This window comes from Pinus tabuliformis, chromosome 8, assembly GCF_031772625.1.
Source record: "Pinus tabuliformis cultivar Carrire ecotype Pingquan chromosome 8, CPIR1, whole genome shotgun sequence".
Lineage (NCBI taxonomy): Eukaryota > Viridiplantae > Streptophyta > Pinopsida > Pinales > Pinaceae > Pinus > Pinus tabuliformis.
This window is the reverse complement of record NC_142294.1, coordinates 2026808455-2026828643: the sequence shown is the minus strand read 5'-3', so window position 1 is coordinate 2026828643 and position 20189 is coordinate 2026808455. Positions and strand designations below refer to the sequence as shown.

The following is a 20189-nucleotide window of genomic DNA, read 5'->3' as shown; positions in this document are numbered from 1 at the left end:
TTAATTACGCAATCGGGGAATAGTGAAAGCGATGTAAATATGCGGTAATAGTGGAACGACACTAGAAAATATCTCCTAGAATGCTCGGAAGTAAACACACAGAATGTACAATTTGATATCAACAAACCTGAAATGAACCGAAGTACATCTTTGGGAATTATCAGAACGCATAAAGAAAGATTCTGACTAAACAATGAACTTTGAGCCTCTGAGCTAAAAATGGACATGGAGATTAATAAGGCTGAAACAAACTTAAGTACAACTTTGGGAATTATCAAAACGCGTAAAGAATGATTCTGACTAAACAATGAACTTTGAGCAGTTGAACTGAAAATGGATACGTAGATCAATAGGCCTAAAACAAACCTAAGTACAACTTTGGGAATTATCAGAACGCATAAAGAAAGATTCTGACTAAACAATGAGCTTTGAGTGGCTGAGTTGAAATGGACATGGAGATCAATAGGCCTGAAACGAACCTAAGTACATGTTTGGGGATTATTAGAATGCATAAAGAAAGATTCTCACAAAACAATAAAGTCTGAGCAGCTGAACTCTCAAAATGGACATGGAGAATAATATAGAGAAGCTAAAAGCTATATATATGCCAAAACTCCAGTAGACAAAGAAACAAGATTAACAATTATTTTATTTGTCTGTTTTCACCTGCCTCCATCTTGCAAGATGGATTCAAGGCGCTGTAACTTGAGTTTCCTTCTGAATTTCGAGATGAATTCCTCGGCTTCAGTGTCAACTTCCGCGTTATAGGCCCAAGAGCTACTTGCTCCTTTCGTCCTGCTGTCCAGGCCGCCTGATTCAGGGATCTTGCTATCTAAGACCCTTCGAAAACTGATGTGGCTAGAAAGAAATGACGACAATTTTCTCAAACTCGTAGGATGACGAGGCGGCAGGAGTCGAACCTGTCTCCTGTAAGAAGATGTTGCTCCGGCGATCTCACCGGAAGACGATGATCGACCTGCCGTCTCACTAGAACTGCCTTCGTCGGGCAGCGCACGAGAGGACTTCCGTGTTCTCCGTGTAAGAATAATTATTTCACGTTGTAATCATGTGTCGTCTCCGCCATCGTCTGGGATCTTCAAGCTTCCAGAGGTCACCACCGCTTCACCGCCTGCAGAAACGAAAAGACTGCCGTGTTCTCCGTGAGAGAGGGCTTTCATTCAATCGGGATATTTCGATTTCTGCTGCACATCTTTTTGAATTTATTTTTTCTCCTTTCTTTTCTTGCTGTAATTCTCTTCTTTGATTTCGTCTACGCCTTCTTCTCCGTCTTCGTCTTCGTATTGTGTTTCTTGGTGATCAATTTCAGCTGGTACGATTGTCTCCCTCTAGAAACCCCTGTCATAATCAGAAAATTTATGGGATAACTGCATGGTCTTGTTTTTAGTATTTTTCTTTTAATATTGGACAACTCGTACAAAGTTTGAACAGTTGTTATTTAATTTGAACGGTTGTGATAATTTACCGTTAGTTTTTAAAAATATTTTAATTTTTTTTATTATTATTTATTTAATAATTATTAATAATTAAATTAAAATTCTGAAAATTAGTCTAAACATTTTATATTTTAAATAATTATTAATAATTAAATTAAAATTCTAAAAAAATAAACATTTTATATTTTAAATAATTATTAATAATTAAATTAAAATTCTAAAAAAATAAAGCAAATGTCTATATTTTAAATAATTATTAATATATTTTAAATAGTTATTCATAATTAAATTAAAATTCTGAAAATAAATAAAGCAAACTTCTATATTTTAAATAATTATTAATAATTAAATTAAAATTAAACCTCTATATTTTAAATAATTATAGATAATTATTAATAATTCTACATGTAATTAAATTAAAATTAAACCTCTATATTTTAAATAATTATTAATAATTATACTTCGATGAAAGGCTCCGTGAAAGAGTTAAAAACATACTCTATATATTCTTGGCATATTTTCTTACTCTATATATTCTTCGCATATATTCTTCGGTGAAAGTGTTCTGAGGCTCGGTGAAAAAGTTAAACATGTACTCTATATATACTTCGGTGAAAGAGTTCTGAGGCTCGGTGAAAGAGTTAAAAACATACTCTATATATTCTTGGCATATATTCTTACTCTATATATTCTTCGCATATATTCTTCGGTGAAAGTGTTCTGAGGCTCGGTGAAAAAGTTAAACACGTACTCTATATATTCTTCGGTGAAAGTGTTCTGAGGCTCGGTGAAAGAGTTAAAAACATACTCTATATATTCTTACTCTATATATTCTTCGCATATATTCTTCGGTGAAAGTGTTCTGAGGCTCGGTGAAAAAGTTAAAAACATACTCTATATATTCTTGGCATATATTCTTACTCTATATATTCTTCGCATATATTCTTCGGTGAAAGAGTTCTGAGGCTCGGTGAAAGAGTTAAAAACGTACTTTGTATATTCTTCGGGGAAAGTGTTCTGAGGCTCGGTGAAAGAGTCTGCGGGTTGCGGTGGGCACGGGTGATCTGCAGTGAGTTACCAAAGATTACCAAGGGCAGACGGGCGATCTGCAGTCAAGTTTTCTGATATCAGGTGCACACATTCCTTATATTTTTCTTTTTCTAATACATATTTGCTCCAAGTATGAATATTTCACCACAGTTACCAAAGATTACCAAGGGGAGACCTAGCACAGTTACTCTACAAGGCCTTTATGAGTATATAGAGTCTTTAGAGAAACGTAGAGAAGAAAGAGAAGCCAAGCTACAAAAAGAGTTAGAAGCCATGCTGGAAAATAAATTTGCATCTTTTGAAGACACGATCCAAAAACAAATAGAAAATAAAATAGAACTACTAGAGAATAAAATGGAGGCAATGGAGACTAGACTGCAAGTTATAGAAAAACATAACCAAGATACTAACCAACCATCCCAGCAAGGAGATGTTGATACTTTAGAGAGTCTTAAAATGAAAGACATGATTAAAGAACTAGAAGAAAAAGTTAAAAGCCGCCTCACCCTAAATAATGTGGTAGATAAGTTAGATATCAAACCAATTAAAGAAGAAATGAAAAAATTAATAGAATTAGACCACGAACGTAACAAAAGAGCCTTAAACCTTATAATATTCGGTTTAAAAGAGGAAGTAGATGAGGATACTTTAGCCTTAGCCCAGACAGAACTACATAATAGATTACAAATTGAAACATTGTGTCTCACAGAAGCAACAAGGTTGGGGAAATTAACCGAGAATAAAGGAAGACTAATCTGCATAAAGGTGAGCTCCACTGATCATAAGCACGACATACTTAGTAAAACCTCAAGTCTAAAAGGAACGGGAATATTCATAAATGAAGATCTCATTCTAGAAGACGAAGCAGAATTAAGAAAGGAGGTTCAAAAGGTAAAAGAAGCTAGAAAGGAAGGAAAATGGGCAATAATCAGAAATAGAAAAGCCTTTATTCGAGATAGAAACCAAAAAGATATTAATCAATAGCAATTAAACATGCTCCAGATCCTTTCTTGGAATTGTCGGGGCTTCCCATGGAACAAAGGCCCCAAGCTAAGTTGGATTTCAAATGATGTTGATATTATTTTGCTTGTTGAAACTTGGGAGCATGAAGAATCTAAGGTCCCTAACATAGATGGCTTTACGCTATGGTCTACCTGGAACAAGTGATCCTCCCGTAGAGGCATTGGGGGAATAGCTTGTTACATTAAGAAGAACATCCCCCCCCCCATGTTAGGATTTATAAAAACGACCCTCACAACCAATATAGTTGGATAGAGATCAAAGACATTAATAATAAAAAGTCTTACATAGCAATATGTTATTTTCCCCCCATTAATTCTAACTTCTATAAGAAGAAGAATCTAGATAAAACTAACCCTTACAATGATTTAGAGAATGATATTTCTAGCCTAAGGAATGACGATAATATCCTTTTAATAGGTGACTTTAATGCTCGAACTTCAAACAACCAAGCTATTATTCTAAGCAATCATTCGAACCCTAATCCTCTTTGGTTGGATGAAGACCCTACTCTGGCTAGCAGGTACAAAAGGAACTCTGAAGATCTCGGGGAAATTTGTTTGGGTCGGAGCTAGTCAAGCTCTGTAGTGCTCAGGATCTCATAATTTGCAACGGTCTAAAGAAGTGGCCCAATTCTAGCAAGATGACCTGCATCCATGGGCTTGGTAGCAGCGTGGTAGACTATGTTATTTCCGATCTCCCATTATACAACGAAATAATAAATTTTGACATCTTAAACGACCATGAACCTGACTCTGATCATAGGCCTTTACTTATAACTCTCAATTTTGTCATGCATAGAGTTCCCATAGAAAGTAATACTTATAGCCAAAAGAACTTAATATTTGATAGAAATAAAAATGATCTCTTTCTAAATGAATTAAAAACTAATTTGCTTCCTTTATCTAATATAGACAACATAGAAGACCTCTATCATAATTTTACTGCAACCCTCTCATATTCTATTAACAAGTTCTCAATTGAAGTTTCAAATAATAAAAGAAATAGCAAAACCAATCCATGGTATGACAAAGATTGTAAAAGTGCAAGGAGAGCAATTAAGGAAGCTGTTGATGAATCTATTAAAATGGAAAAGATAAAAATATACAAAGGCCTAACTAAAAGGAAAAAGAGGCAGTACATTCGTCAAAGACAGGAGGATCTCTTACATCTCTAAGGTAGCTCCTAAGAAATTTTGGAGGCAGATTCTAACTAGGAAGACTAAGGATAATAGTCTTCCTAGTTGGAATTCCTCTCTTAAAAAGCTATATGAATCTCCAAATGTCATGGATAATTTGGAAACCCTTCTCACAACGAAAGAAGTTTTCTCTTTAGAAGACATTAAGTTTGGGGTTAATCGCCTCGCTAATGGGAAAGCTAAGGACATTGAAGGTTACCAAGCGGAAATCTTAAAAATTGGAGGTCATGTCCTCATCCCCCACATCCACAAGCTTTTCAATCAAGCAGTCAAGCAAGGGTTCCCTAAACCTTGGACTGAGAGCCTCATTATCCCTATTTTTAAAAGTGGGGATACAAATAACCCCTCTAATTATCGAACAATTATGATCAGCCCTCTCTTAGACAAGTTATATGGTAGTATTTCGGAAAAAAAGTTAAGCATATGGCTTGAAAGTGAAGGTAAGCGGGCTAAAGGCCAAGCAGGTTTCAGAAGGCATCACTCAACAACAGACCACCTTGTTACGCTTAGGATCATTTCGGAGGAATGTCGTAATGATAAATCCAATTTATTTTGTTGCTTTGTGGACTTTAGAAAGGCTTTCGATACGGTTCCTAGATCCAACCTTTGGAATAGATTAGAAGAGCTAAAGGTTCCTCTTGAGTTGAGAGCTGCTGCTATAAGGTTATGCGAGAATGTAATTGCCAAGCTATAGAGCAATGAAGGGTGGTCGAAAGATATTAAGTGTAACATCGAAGTTAAACAAGGTTGCCCCCTCTCCCCTACCCTATTTGGCATTTACATCGATAAACTCGAAGGCTATTTAGAGGAAGCAGGATGTGATGGCACGATCTTAGCTGGGATAGTCGTCATCCTTCTTCTTTATGCTGATGATATTGTTCTTTTGGCAAGGTGCCCATCTGATCTTAATAAGCAACTCAGGCTTCTTAAGGATTTCTGCTCTACCATGGGTATGACTGTTAACACTGACAAAACAAAAGTTATGATTATCAAATCCAAGAAGGACACTTACGCTAATTTTATGTATGAAAATAATAACTTGGAGGAAGTGTATTCTTACAAGTACCTAGGAATTGATATTCATCATAAGCTCAACTAGAACCATAGCATTGAGAAAAGGATTAATGGGGGGTGGAAAGCTTACTATGGTCTTGAAAATAATTGTAAAATTGCAAACCTTGTAATGTGGGATAAAAAGAAGTTCCTCTTTGAAACTTTAGTCACTCATGTTATCTTATATGGCTGTGAGGTTTGGGGTTGCAGCATCTCCAGAGAATCATAGAGAAAGATTGAGCAAATCCAGAAGCGTTTTATAACTTATAACCTGAAAATTAAAATTAATACACCCTATCCTATTCTCCTTATAGAAGCAGGTCTTTCCCCTATTGAGAGCCTAGCTATGGTTTCTGTTGTACAAGCACAAAATCAGTAACATAAACGATCATAGACTTCCTAAGCTAGCTTTAAATTCTAGCCAAAACCACCTAAGGCTCAATCGAGGGTGGCATAAAGACACAAGGGCCTAGTTAAACTATTGGGAGATCAACGAAAATGATGCATTGCAAAACATAAATAACATTAAAGATATTGTTACTTCTAAGTTCAAAGAAAAAATGTGGTGTGAGAAAGACTTAGCGGCTAAAAGAAAATTAAGTTATTATAAGAAGGTCATCAACCCCACCCTAGAAGATCAAAAGTATCTCTCTATTTTAACTAGCTCAAAGAAGAAAATTAATATAGCAAAGGTTAGAACGAATTCTCATGAGCTCCATAGTGAAACAGGTCGTTGGGAAGTTCCTAAAACGCCATGGACGGAAAGGATCTGCCATATATGTAAGAATAGGAACATCGAGGATGAAAACCACTTCCTCTTAGAGTGCCCCGCGTATAACCACATTAGATCTCAGTTTCACAATCTTTGTTACAATACTGACCTTCCTAGCCTTTTACAATGTCAAAATTATAGTGAGCTCGGGAGGTTTCTCTCCAAGCTTTTTGAGCATAGGAATAAAATCTTAAATCAAAATAGATAATTTGTTTCTTTAGGTCCGATAGACCATTATTTGGTCTCAGCGGACGTTAACTATCATCATCATCATCATCAATTAAATTAACCTCTATATTTTAAATAATTATAAATAATTATTAATAATTAAATTAAAGTTAAGGCAAACCCCTTTGTCTACATGTATGTATTTAGTGAAAAAAAACATAAATAATTATAAATAATTATTAATAATTAAATTAAAATTAAGGCAAACCCCTTTGTCTACATGTATTTAGTGGCTGGCTAGGAAGCACTTCGCTTTTATTGTCTACATGTGTCTAGTGGCTAGTAAGCACTTCGCTTTTATTGTCTACATGTGTCGAGGGGCTAGGAGGCACTTCGCTTTTTTGTCTACATGTATTTAGTGGCTAGGAAGCACTTGGCTTTTATTGTCTACATGTGTCTATGGGCTAGGAAGCACTTCGCTTTTCTTGGTCGGAGCAGGAGCTTAAGCCTTCAAGCAGAGGAACGCCTCAGAAGCATCCTGGTTCGAGGGTTAAACTCCTGCGGACTGTCGCAGGGACGTCTGAGGCAGTTGAGGTTTGCTTTCACAGGATCCATGGCAGATCAAATGGGACACGACTCCAAAACCTCTGAAAATCAACACTTCGTCGATACCAAACCCATGGAAATTCGAGAAGTTTCTTCAATTGAAACCCCACTGGACGATGGTCTCCTGGAGAAATGTCTAGAGAACTCAAAGAGGCGTCGTCCTCTTCGTCGGATGTTCTTGAAAAAAGATGAGGAAAGCTCGTCGACGAGGAGTCTCAAATCTGAAACATTCGTTAAATTTGATGGTTTCTAACGTTTGGTTTAATTATTTTGACAAAATATCTCTTCAAAAATATATCTATATATATATATATATATATAAATTATAAAGTTAATCTTATATTTTTCTCTTCAGAGTATATATATATATATATACAAACTTAATTTTATATAAAATTATTTAGAAAACTGTTAAGATTACATATATTATAAAGTTAATCTTATATTTTTCTCTTTAGAGTATATATATATACAAAGTTAATTTTATATAAAATTATTTAGAAAACTGTTAAGATTACAAAATTTGAGGGGTAGAGTTTACACTGAAAATCTAATACCAAAAAAATAAAAAGATATCTATAAAACAATTACAAGATAAAAGAAAAATATTTTTTTTAATTACTTAAAAAACAAATTATAAAACTTTAAGAAATTAGAACTCAACAACTTTACACATTAATCAGAACTGAAATTGATTATAGATAAATTATAATATACATTCCGGACAACAACTATAGAAAAGAGTAAATTGACCAGACAAATTTCCTGTTTCAGTAACAAGTATTATACATTCACATGAATTTTACTTGGTTCCAAAGAGCCTCCTATTCCATATCAAATTTTACCTGGTTCCAAAGGTATTTAATTACACAAAAACCTAATCGGGGAATAGTGAAAGCGATGTAAATATGCGGTAATAGTGGATCCGCACAGAATGTACAATTTGATATCAATAAGCTTGAAATGAACCGAAGTACATCTTTGGGAATTATCAAAACGCATAAAGAAAGATTCTGACTAAACAATGAACTTTGAGCCTCTGAGCTGAAAGTGGACATGGAGATCAATAAGCCTCTAACAAACCTAAGTACAACTTTGGGAATTATCAGAACACATAAAGAAAGATTCTGACTAAACAATGAACTTTGAGTAGCTGAACTGAAAATGGACATGGAGATCAATAGGCCTGAAACAAACCTAAGTACAACTTTAGGAATTATCAGAACGCATAAAGAAAATTTCTGACTAAACAATGAACTTTGAGCAGCTGAGCTGAAAACGGACATGGCGACCAAGAGGCGTGAAACGAACCTAAATACATCTTTGGGAATTATCAGAACTCCTAAAGAAAGATTCCAACAAAACAATAAAATTTGAGCAGGTGAACTCAAAATGGACATGGAGAATAATATAGAGAAGCTAAAAGCTACATATGCCAAAACTCCAGTAACAAAGAAACAAGATTAACAATTATTTTATTGGTCTATTTTCACCTGCCTCCCTGCAGGATGGATTTAAGGCGTTGTAACTTGAGCTGCCTTCTGAATTTCTGAATGAAGTCCTCGGCTTCAATGTCAATTTCCGCGGTATAGGCCCCAGTGCTACTTTCTTCTTGCGTCCTGATGTCCATGTCGGTTGATTCCCCTTCGAAAACTGACGAGGCTAGAAAAAAATTACCCCGTTTTCCTCAAACTCGTAGGAGTAGAAAGCGGAGGGAGTCGAACCTGTCTCCTAGAAGAAGATGCTACTCCGGCGATCTCACCCGAAGACGATTATCGACCTGCTGTTTGACCAGAACTGCCTTCGTCGGGCGGCACACGAGAGGACTTCCGTGTTCTCCGTGAGAGAGAGGGCTTTTCATTCCGTGGGGAATATTTCGATTTCTGCTGCACATAATCTTGAATTTCTTTTTCCTCCTCTCTTTTCTCGCTATAATTCTCTTCTTTGATTTCGTTTTCGTATTGTGCTTCTTGGTGATCAATTTCAGCTGGTGCAATCCTCTCCCTTTAGAAATCCCTGTCAGTATCAGAAAACTTACAGGATAATTGCATGGTTTATTTTAATATTGGAGAATGCCGCAAATTTTTAACAGTTGTTATTAGTCCTTGCTTTGGGATTAATAGCGATTGATCGATCGTTGACCTACCATTACTTGATACTTTGACCGTTTTTTTTCGGTGTTTTCACATTTTAACCTAAGTTTGATGCTCCCAATTTTATTCAACAAAATTTTACCCAAAGTTTTTGGTTCGGCAAAAGATTGAGGTCTTATTGCAGCCTTCACATTGCCGGATGTAAAAATATTGAGGCAATCTCATCTTATCCAAAGTACGTTGTGGTAGGCTGTGGAAGCAAAGTTTGCAATATCATCTTATCCTAAGTTCTTTCTGAGGCCTGTTCCACGTTAAGCCAGCACCTAATTTAGACATTTGTTCATAGAGATATTTGCATGTTGACCACCTGTCAGCGTATGGAACCCTGTCAATTCCAGCAAAAGAGCTGAAGAACAAGCTTCAGTCGTTAAAGCGCGACATTGATGATGTCGAGGTTATTTCCAATTCAGATTCATCAAGATACAGCTAGTTCAGCGAATTGGAAGTTGTCCTGCAAGATGGCTTAAGCCTTGTGGACGAAGGAGACAATTTACACGTCTGTAATGTATATAGAAAGTGGCAATATGGAAAGAGGGTTCGAGAGTTTCAGGAGAAAATAAAAGATTTGATTGAAATTCAAGGTTCGCCCAAAATTTCCGGTCGTTTGGAGAATCTAAGTGCAGCCCTCAATGATCTTCACAAACAATTCGAGGTGGCTAAAATCGTTGAACAGCCTGTCAGCTCCACCTTCCAAGAAGTCCCGGATATGTCAGATTTTGTAGTTGGGTTAGAGACTTGTATCAATGCCATCAAACAAATTATATTGCAGGATGACGTTGATCACCTTGGAATAACAGGGATGGGTGGGAGCGGCAAAAGCACCATGGCATCAGCCCTTTGCAAAGATAACCTAGTCAAAGGTAACCACATTTCCAGTCTTCCTAAATCTGTTATCCAGACATCCATATTATGTTGTCATGGCCTTAGTTTGTAATGTTTATTCTCTTTCCAATCTTTCAGCAATATAGTTCTCGTTCCAGTGAAACGATCTAATCCAAATGTAAAAGGCCTCTTAGAGACGATGTGGGAGAAGATAATTGGTGGCCGAGTGCCTGAATTCCAGAGCATAGAGGACGCACATGACCAATTGCAGAAAAAATTTAGGTTAAGAATATATCGGCTGACTTTGGTGGTTTTGGATGATATCTGGTCAACATCAACTCTGGAATACCTGTTGTTTGAAGCAAAAGGATACAAGACAATTATCACAACCAGACAAGATTCCACCATTAGAATTACAGGTAGTACTCGTTTGTATAAGATGCCTCTGTTGGAGGATGCTAATGCCCTGTCTCTTTTCTGCTTCTGGGCCTTTGATGAGACATCGATTCTGACAACAGAAAATGAGGTTCTCGTTAGACAGGTATGAATTATACATACTCTCCATTATCTCATATGCCTTAACGTTTTCTCCATCTTACTCATCTTTTACCTAAATGCCAATTTTGCAATCAATACCCAAATTTACGACCTAAAGATAAATGCCTTTAATGTAGCTCCAGCAAGTGTTTTAGAGTCATGATTTATGCAGACAACTAGCACAGTTTAACTAACATTATAGTTATAGGTTGCAGCAGAGTGTAAGGGCTTACCACTTGCCCTCAAGGTCATTGGAAGCTCATTGCGCGGTAAGCCTAGGCCAATTTGGAGCAATGCTCATAGAAAACTTTCAAAATCAGAATCTATATCAGAATATCACAAGGAGAGTCTTCTTAAACGCTTGGAAACGAGCATAGATGTGCTTGATGGTAAACATAAACAATGCTTTTTGGATTTGGGGGCTTTTCCCAAAGGTAGAAAGTTCAGCGTGGAAACATTATTAGACATTTGGGTATATGTTCGCCAGATGGAATGGATAGATGCTTTTGGACGTCTTGCTAGAACTTGCAAGTCGAAATCTCCTGAATCTCACGGGCTATCCAGGTTATGTACTATGGAACCTGTTTACTTCAACTGCTGCGTATGAATTTATTTTGATTATTGCTTCGGCCTCTTCATGTATGCTTCGGCCTCTTCATGTATGCTTCTTAACTTTAATTATTCTGCTTTTGGGCTTTGGCATCTTCGATAAATCATGAACATCCCAGAAAACTTGAGGCTTATAAACATAATCTAAGTTTATAATCTAAATTGTGTACAAGATTTATTTTTAGAAAGAGAATGAGGAGAGTAAGATAAATATATATGTTAGTATCAAACTAGAGATAAAAGGGGGCTTTTGAGATACCATGATTGGTTTGGTTAACACAAGGTTTTAATGGGTTAGGAGTGGGGCCATCAATTTCAGCTGTGCTGCTGAGCTCTGCTTTTCTCAACATGATGTAATGCGGGATTTAGCCTTGTACCTGGCAAGCCAGGATAACATTATCACTCCTAAGAGGCTCTTCATGCCTTCCAAAGAGGATAAAATTCCCACAGAATGGTTAACTACTCTCAAAGATCAGGCATCTCGCACTCAGTTTGTTTCAATTTACACAGGTATGTCTGCTCATGAAACCTACTTTCTTTCCCTTTCCATATGAAACATTGAATAATTATGAATTCAATTTACTAATTTTCCAAGTTTACTAAGGTGTTTGATAAGCATTTTGATCAGCATCATACATTGAGTTTTATCTTTCTGGGACCCTTATAGGTGCAATGCAAGAACAAGATTGGAGTCAAATTGATTTTCCTGAGGTGGAAGCTTTGGCGTTATTCTTTTCCGCAAATCAATACTGTCTTCCAACATTTTTAAATAGGACGCCAAAACTGAAAGTTCTTATAGTATACAATTACAGTTCCATGCGTGCAAATATTAGTGGGCTGCCAAGATTTTCTTCACCTGTTCAAATTAGGTCTCTGTTTCTTCATAAGGTGATTATTACTTCTCCTCTGTATGAGAACTGTAGGTCCTGTGAGAAGTTGGAAAAGTTGTTCGTGTGCTTATGTAAGGGCCTTGGGAATAACACTCTAATGGATATGGAACTTGAGCCCTTTAACTTTCCAAACATTATGGAAATTAATTTCGATCACTGCAGTGATTTGGGGCAATTGCCAGTCAAACTATGCAATTTAACTTCCCTCCAGAGGTTGTCCGTTACTAATTGTCATTTTATCCAAAACTTACCTGATGATATGGGATGGTTAAAGTCACTTCGGGTGCTGAGATTGTCTGCCTGTCCAAGCCTGTCGAGGCTACCATCTTCCATTTGCAAACTAGGGCAACTAGAATATTTAGATATTTCACATTGCAGAAGTTTGCAGGACCTTCCCACTGAATTTGATCAACTATCAAAGTTAGAATCATTGGACATGAGGGAGTGTTCAGTATTCAATGAAGTCCCTACAGTAATACCAAGATCTTTAAAACGTGTAGTCATATCTGATAGCGACAGGCAGCGTGAAGCATGGTTGTACATCAAAGCATCTACCCTTCATAACCTCACCATTGATGAGGTTCAAGAGATCTTTAGTTTGGAGTGGCTTGAAGATTGAACTTGGTTTTCCAAGTTTGGGAATAATTTCATTATGCTTTTCTCAAAGTACACTGTTCATGTATTTAAGGGTAAGCTGTTACTTCAATATATGTCATCCATGTGAATGATGTAAAGTTTATTAGACAGGGAATATTCTATACAAAATGATGTAAAGTTTATTATACATGGAATAGTATGTACAGAAACAGAAGCATCTGAAGGTGACAAGCAACCTCAAATGTTCTGTAAAGAAATAGAAGTATCTGAAGGTGATAAGCAACCTCAAATGTGTCGGGAACTGTGCAAAGGTTGTGCAGTTGAGAATGCTTGCCCATAATCCATATATTCAGGATTACCTGATGGTGTAATGTCCATAGGTTCAAAAGCACATGATGGTGGAATCTCCTTGTATGTGTTAAAAATTTTGCGTGTTTTCTGACCATGCTATATATATTGAAATTGTTCGGTTGTAAGAAATGGGATGACCTAAAAAGATTGTTTATGGAATGTTAAAACCTACTTTCTTGCAGATATTCTTGTGCAGTGTCACCACAATGACGTATGACTTTGTTGTCCAGTGTCACAACAATGACTTATGACTTTGTTGGCCACAAGGCCCATCTTTGATAACTTCTCAATTCAACCATTTAACCCTTTTAAATCAATGAAGAATATGATTGCAGTTATGATGCTTTCTTTGCTCCTAAACTTAACTTACATTTCTCTAACATTCTTATTAACCATATTAAAAACAAAAAATTAAACATCCAAAGGAAACTTTGAATTGAAATCAATTGTTTTTATTTTTGGTGTGTGTTTAGAGGTGCTTTACAATTCAAGAAATATTGTGGTCACTCATTTCTAACAGTGTTGGGTTAATAGATTAAATCGGCAAAGGTCCAAAAAAAACTTATAGAAATAGGGATAAATGAACATATTAAAAACAAAAATTTAAATATCCAAAAGAAACTTTGAACTCAATCATTTTTATTTTTGGTGTGTTTAGAGGTGCTTTACAATTCAAGAAATATTGTCACTCATTTCTATCAATGTTGTGTTAATGGATTAAATTGGTAAGGGTGCAAAAAAAAAAAAACTCATAAAAATAGGGATAAATTTGGTTTTAACCATGTTAAAAATAAAAATTTAAATATCCAAAAGAAACTCTGAACTCAAACATTTTTATTTTGGTCTGTGTTTAGAGGTGCTTTACAATTCAAGAAATATTGTCACTCATTTCTATCAATGTTGCGTTAATGGATTAAATCGGAAAGGTCAAAAAAAAAACTCATAAAAATAGGGTTAAAATCGGTTTTAACCATATTAAAAACAAAAATTTAAATATCCAAAAGAAACTTTGAACTCAATCATTTTTATTTTTGGTGTGTGTTTAGAAGTGCTTTACAATTCAAGAAATATTGTCACTCATTTCTATCAATGTTGCATTAATGGATTAAATTGGCAAAGGTCCAAAAATAAAAAAAACTCATAATACTCTATACGAGGAGCCTTTCAGCTCTGTGTACTCGTTCCTAACTCTGGTGAGTTCTTTTGATCTACACCGAGGCCATTCACTTACGCTCCATGCAACACTTGTTTAATTTGAATAGTTGTCATTTAATAGGAAAAACAACAAATGAACAAATGTCCAATGGGGATGAAAAGGGTGGATTAATGCATAACTCGACTAATTTCAAGAAAGGACATTTTCAGTGTAATTAATGTTACTTCAGTTACTCTGTATTTCCTACGAGGGTTTCAAACCTCTACCTACTCAAATTTTTTTAATATGATGCTCACCTTTCTTTTCTTTGGTTCGAGTTGAGTTATTTTTATTTTTTTTGGTTGGAATTCTCTGAGAATGATAGCCATAGGCTTCTAGGTAATTTCTAGGTTTTTTTTGTTTCTAGTTGAGTTTTGTTATGATTGGTTTTTTTTGGCCATGATAGCTATAATTTTTAAGTTTGTTTGTTTTGTTTGCTATGATTGGTTTTTATGGCTATGATAGTTATCATAGTTTTTAAGTTTAATAGAGACCCAAAATAAAAATGAAAGTAATTATATAGATTAAAAGATTATAATATATTAGATTTAAGATTTTTGTGATTTAGTTAAAATTTTGAACTAATTAATATAGGGAATTCAATTTTGCTCCATAATCTTTTAATATTTTTTTATTAAATATTTGTAAATAAATATTTGAAAGAAAAAACCATCTTATAACTATATTAAAACATAAAATACATAAATATTTCCAATATTATATTGTAATATTTGAAAATATTAGTTTGATGTAATTTTATTACCATACGATGTAAAAAGATTATTAAATTTAATATTAAAATTATTATTATTACTATTATCAAATTAACATTAATATTAATATATTATGATATTAATAGATTTAATAATTTTTATTAATAATTTAGGAAAAAAAATTGTATTTAGAGAAATTTGATATTTTTGGTGGTGTATAATAGATCCTGAATTAGATAAATCTAAACTGATTAATACTAATTAATTCTTATTTATTTTTTAAAAGTTTACTCTGAGATTTCTATTTCCATTTCATAGTGAGATCTTCATAGCTGCCATGGGTCAAGTCTGTGTTCTATTATGACAAAATTTGCATACAAGTACATGGACAGGGCTGTGTTCTATTATGACAAAATTTGCATACAAGTACATGCTGACTTGTATGGAAAGATATTATCACCAGGTTAAATATAAAAGTCAAAAGGACAACCAACAGCCTTTTTTTGGATTGAATAGGCAAGCCGTTACAAACTTTTCAAGGTTGAATTTTTCCCAAATCCACATTACCTGTCAAAGCTTAAGCCTAAACCGCAAAAATAATCCCAGCCTGATCCAAACTCGTAATGGATGTGAAGTAAAATAATCCCAGTCCGATCCAAACTCGTAGTGCATGTGAAGCCTGTATTTTTCCAAATTCACATTTCCTAAAAAAGTAATAGCCTAAATCGCTAAGATAATCCCACCTGCCACGAAAGTCTAGCGAAATTTCAGCCAAATGCTATGAAATTTAGCCCACGTAGACAGGTGATTTCTTTTCCTTAAAAAATACGCTTTCAATTAGGTAAGCGCCAAAATATCCACATTTTCCACCTTTTTTTTTAAGAGCGCCTGGTAATCAACTACTTGGGGAATCTCTCATTTTTCTTACCCTAGGTTGGAACAAAAATAAGACATTTTAACGTAACATTAGTATGCATTAATACTTAAAATTTGGTTGACATTTGGCATAAACAAAAGCAAATGGTTCACCTTTCATTGAAAACTCTAAGAAATACTTTCCATAGGAGTTGTCTACTTTTTATTGGAGTTGTCTAATGAGGCGGACGAATTGTCTGGACTGTCAAAATTGGTTGGAATCTGGGCAAAAAATTTTAAAAAATCTTGTAAAGGCAATGTTTTAATCGTGTTTTTGATGGTGGAAATGGATTCAGCACAATCAAAAACATCTAAAACACTCAAAACTGGTTGGAATCTGGGCAAAATTTTTTAAAAAATCTTGTAAAGGCAATGTTCTAATGTGTTTTTGATGGTGGAAATGGATTCAGCACAATCTAAAACATCTAAAACACCCAAAATTTTGAAATTTAATAAGTTACTTGAATTTACAAAATCCTTGCTGGATTTTCTCTAAATATGACCAAAATTACCATAACTTTCAAGAGAACTCCTCCACCTCGTTAGACTATACGCTCTTTATTTAGGTAAACTGTCAAATTATTTTGGTAAACTGTCAAATTATCCATAATCGTCAGCCCAGAGATTTATCATTAATAACTATTTAAGCGTGGCCAGCAAATTAATAAACATTCACTCAAAATTTGCATAATTTACTTCAATGTTTTTAAAAGTTTCATCAAACTTATACCGGTAAATTGCAGCCAAATGCGGTTATATTAGGCGGACAGAGAGGCAAGGTCTCCGATTTTTGCCAAATACGCCTCAACCGTCAAATTATCCTAATTTTCCGGCCCGATTTTATAATAGCAACGGCCCGGATAAGCACTCATGTTGCGGCCAGTTAGAGCAGGACAAAGATAAATTAAATCTATGCCAGCAAATTAATATCCATTCACTAAATTTGCTTATTATACGTTCCATATTTCCAACATTTTGCCAAAGTTACTGTGCCCGTCTAAGCTAAAAGATTAAAGCTTTATCTTTCAGAAAATTAGAGTCAATTAAGTTCTATTTTCTTGCATGATTAAAGCAAATGACGCGTTATCCAGTCAACTCAGGTTGCTTGACATCCATTTTTACAATAGAAACAAAAAGTCAGTCAGGAGGGAAAACGCAATAAATGTGTGCAAGACTTCCGGAATTAAATATGTTTTTTCGTAGCAGTAACTCTGCCCTTTTATTGATTTGCGATAGCGAGGTTTTGGACTCAGCCAAAACTGTATCAATGAAGGGCATCAATCCAAAATGTGATCTCTAAACTGCAGGCAGCGGTCACATGTGTCATGGGGCGGTGCATCATACACCCTTATGACACAACTCAAGCGACATCGACGGATTAGATGCCATGTCGACATTGTCTCGCACATCATGGGATTATATTTTCTAGGCAGCGGTCACATGTGTCATGGGGCGGTGCATCATACTCCCTTACGACACAACTCACGGACAGTTGGGTTAATCTCCGGAAGCTTTAAATTACACTCTGTTTATCTTGCAGCTCGGCTCATTATGATCTTCTGTCTCTGTGAATTTCATGGTGTGGCATGGTAATATTTGAGCACTCCAATGAGAGCATTAATTAATTATGGTCCTTCTCAAAATTAGTTTCGATCTCTTTGCAATTATCCGCATACAATATCTTCTCTTCACACCTATTTTCACGACTTTTCGATGCCCTTGTACTCATCGGCCTCACCATCACAACGTCGACATGGGCAAAAACAAAACAAAAAAATATAAACTATATTTAACAGCTAAACCCGAAATACTGATTAAACATTATACAAATTCTTATATTTTCTTTTAGGAAAAAGTCTCTTAATATTATTCAATGGAGTCACTTAATGACCGAGACTTAGTAATGAAGTTAGATTTAACCAACATGTTTTAGTTACCTTATCCTATACTAGTTAAATAATATACTAATTACATTATAAAACCTCCCAAAATTCATAATCCCTTCCCTCTCCAAATTGTTTTTTTGACAAAATTGCCCCTAATCATTGACTTATCGATCCATTAATGCTTATTTAACTTTTACCTATACTGTTGGCTCTTTAATATACACTGTAAACTACACTGGCAACCACGTTGATGGTTCTCCCAGGCATCATTTTAGATTCATTTCATCAATGCCTTCTGTGCTCTCTCTCGCTATCTTCGTTTCCTTTTAATCCTATTCATTCCCTTTCTTAAGAAGCGATAGCTATGGAGTCAGTATCAGCAACATACCACGTTTTTACAAGTCACAGGGGTCGCGATGTCAAGAAGACTCTTGCTAGCTTCATCTACTATCGTCTCACAAATTGTCATGGCCTCCGCGTTTTTCTCAATCAAAAGGAACTCCACACCGAAGATGCTCTCTCCCCTGCAATTCTCGGAGCCATTGAGAGTGCGTCAGTACATATTGCCATTTTCAGTAAGCGCTATGCCGAATCACATAGGTGTTTGGATAAATTGTGTTGGATCTTGAGATGCAACAAGAAGAAAATTCCTGTGTTTTATGACGTTGAGCCCACAGACCTTCGTTACATTGACAATGAGAGGGGAAGTTATAGGAAAGCCTTTGAAGAACACCAACTAAAAGGAAGAGTTGGCATGGAAGACATCGAGAAATGGAAGGCGGCCCTCAACAAAGCCTCAGAGATTTCTGGCCTTCGTGAGGAATCTTTGAAGGTGAACATTCTTCATGAGGAATCTTTGATTTCTCGAAGTCGTTTCTTCCTTCCTTCCAGTAATTCTGATTATTATAACTGCATGTACGTGTTTGTTGTTTTGCAGTTACCATGGAGAGTTTTTGGAGGAGTGAAATAGATAATGAAATTAAGAACCAGAGGGAGTTAAATGGCACAATGATTGTGGGGATTGCAAGAATGGCAGGAGTAGGAAAGTCAACTCTGGTTACATACCTCTACAACCTGAAACGTCCGGATTTTAGTAGGTCTTGTTTTTTGTCCGACGTCAGGAAAAAGGATTTTATCATCTTTGCAGTGGAAGATCCTGGGCGATCTGCTGGGCTGTGATTTCCATGTTGAAGATACTAGACATGTGTAAATGTGTTAGAAAACCTGCACATATGGATCTAGCTAGTAAAGGTTGAACACACAGCTTTGCAGAGCAAAAACACTAAAAGAAAATCGAAAGAACAAAAGAATAATTCATTAGAAAATAGGTTACAATGCTCATGATATAGCATTACTGGGTGAAGATCCCAATGTAATGCACCATAGTGGTGATCAATGAGAAGACTCAACACCTACAACAAGTTCCTGAGAGAACTAGCCAGTTGTGGAGTGAAAGAAGGAGAAAATCAGGGAGTAAATCATGCAGAAAAACTAACCAGTTGCGGAGTTAAAGAAGGAGCAAATCAGGGAGTAAATCGTGCAGAAGAACTAACCAGTTGCGGAGTTAAAGATGAATCCAGCTTTGCACTAGCTCTAAATCTCTCTTAGGAGGCTATAGCTCTTGGGGTTGGGCCCATCTCAAGTGCTCAGTGCCTCCTTTGTTTACTTTCATGTGTCTTTGCTGCATTCTTAGAATAAAATCTGCTATTTAGATTTAAATCTTGCTTTGTTATTTAGATTACTTTTGATGATTAAAAATGATTTTTATATTCAGATTGAGTTGATAGGTTATTAACAAGGAAGAGCTTTAGAAAAATGCCATCAAGCACCTCTGATTTCACCTCTCCCTCAGTGGGATCAGGAGCTGGGATCAAGGTGACCTTGCTGGCACAAAAACACTGATTTTGCTTTGCCATGCAATCACTAGTGTTTGATTTTCATGTGTAGAAGTTGGTTACAAGTTCAAACTTTTGCTTGCTTAGTTGCATGAGTTAGTATACATGGTTTCATTGCAGTTCAACTTCTATTCATTCTCTTTACTGACAGCTAGATCAGATTAGGTCAACGTAACTAGGTCTTTGATTTTTTCAAGTTTTCATTGGTTCAGTTGGAAAAACGACTTGCAAAGCACTTGTACCACTTCTCTACCTACCCATACTCCATCAAACCCATCTGCTCCATCCCTCAGCTCAGCTTCTAG

At 35.6% G+C, this 20189-nt stretch overlaps 1 protein-coding gene and 1 pseudogene across 1 annotated transcript; both read left to right on the top strand.

Annotated features, from left to right (window-relative positions):
• Window positions 1-12966, top strand: part of LOC149244572 (putative disease resistance protein At5g47280) — a 28184-nt pseudogene extending 15218 nt beyond the window's left edge.
• A 5387-nt stretch (window positions 12967-18353) lies between these two features.
• Window positions 18354-19168, top strand: LOC149244571 (TMV resistance protein N-like). The gene is made up of 2 exons (XM_089371590.1): window positions 18354-18879; window positions 18927-19168. The coding sequence occupies exons 1-2, from the start codon at window positions 18354-18356 to the stop codon at window positions 19166-19168; spliced, it is 768 nt and encodes a 255-aa protein (XP_089227716.1).
• Window positions 19169-20189: the final 1021 nt, after the last annotated feature.

Coding starts and splice junctions, on each gene's coding strand:
- LOC149244571 (XM_089371590.1), top strand. CDS start 18,354: ATGGAGTCAGTATCAGCAACATACCACGTTTTTACAAGTCACAGGGGT. Junction 18,880..18,926: donor TCGTTTCTTCCTTCCTTCCA/GTAATTCTGATT, acceptor GTTGTTTTGCAG/TTACCATGGAGAGTTTTTGG.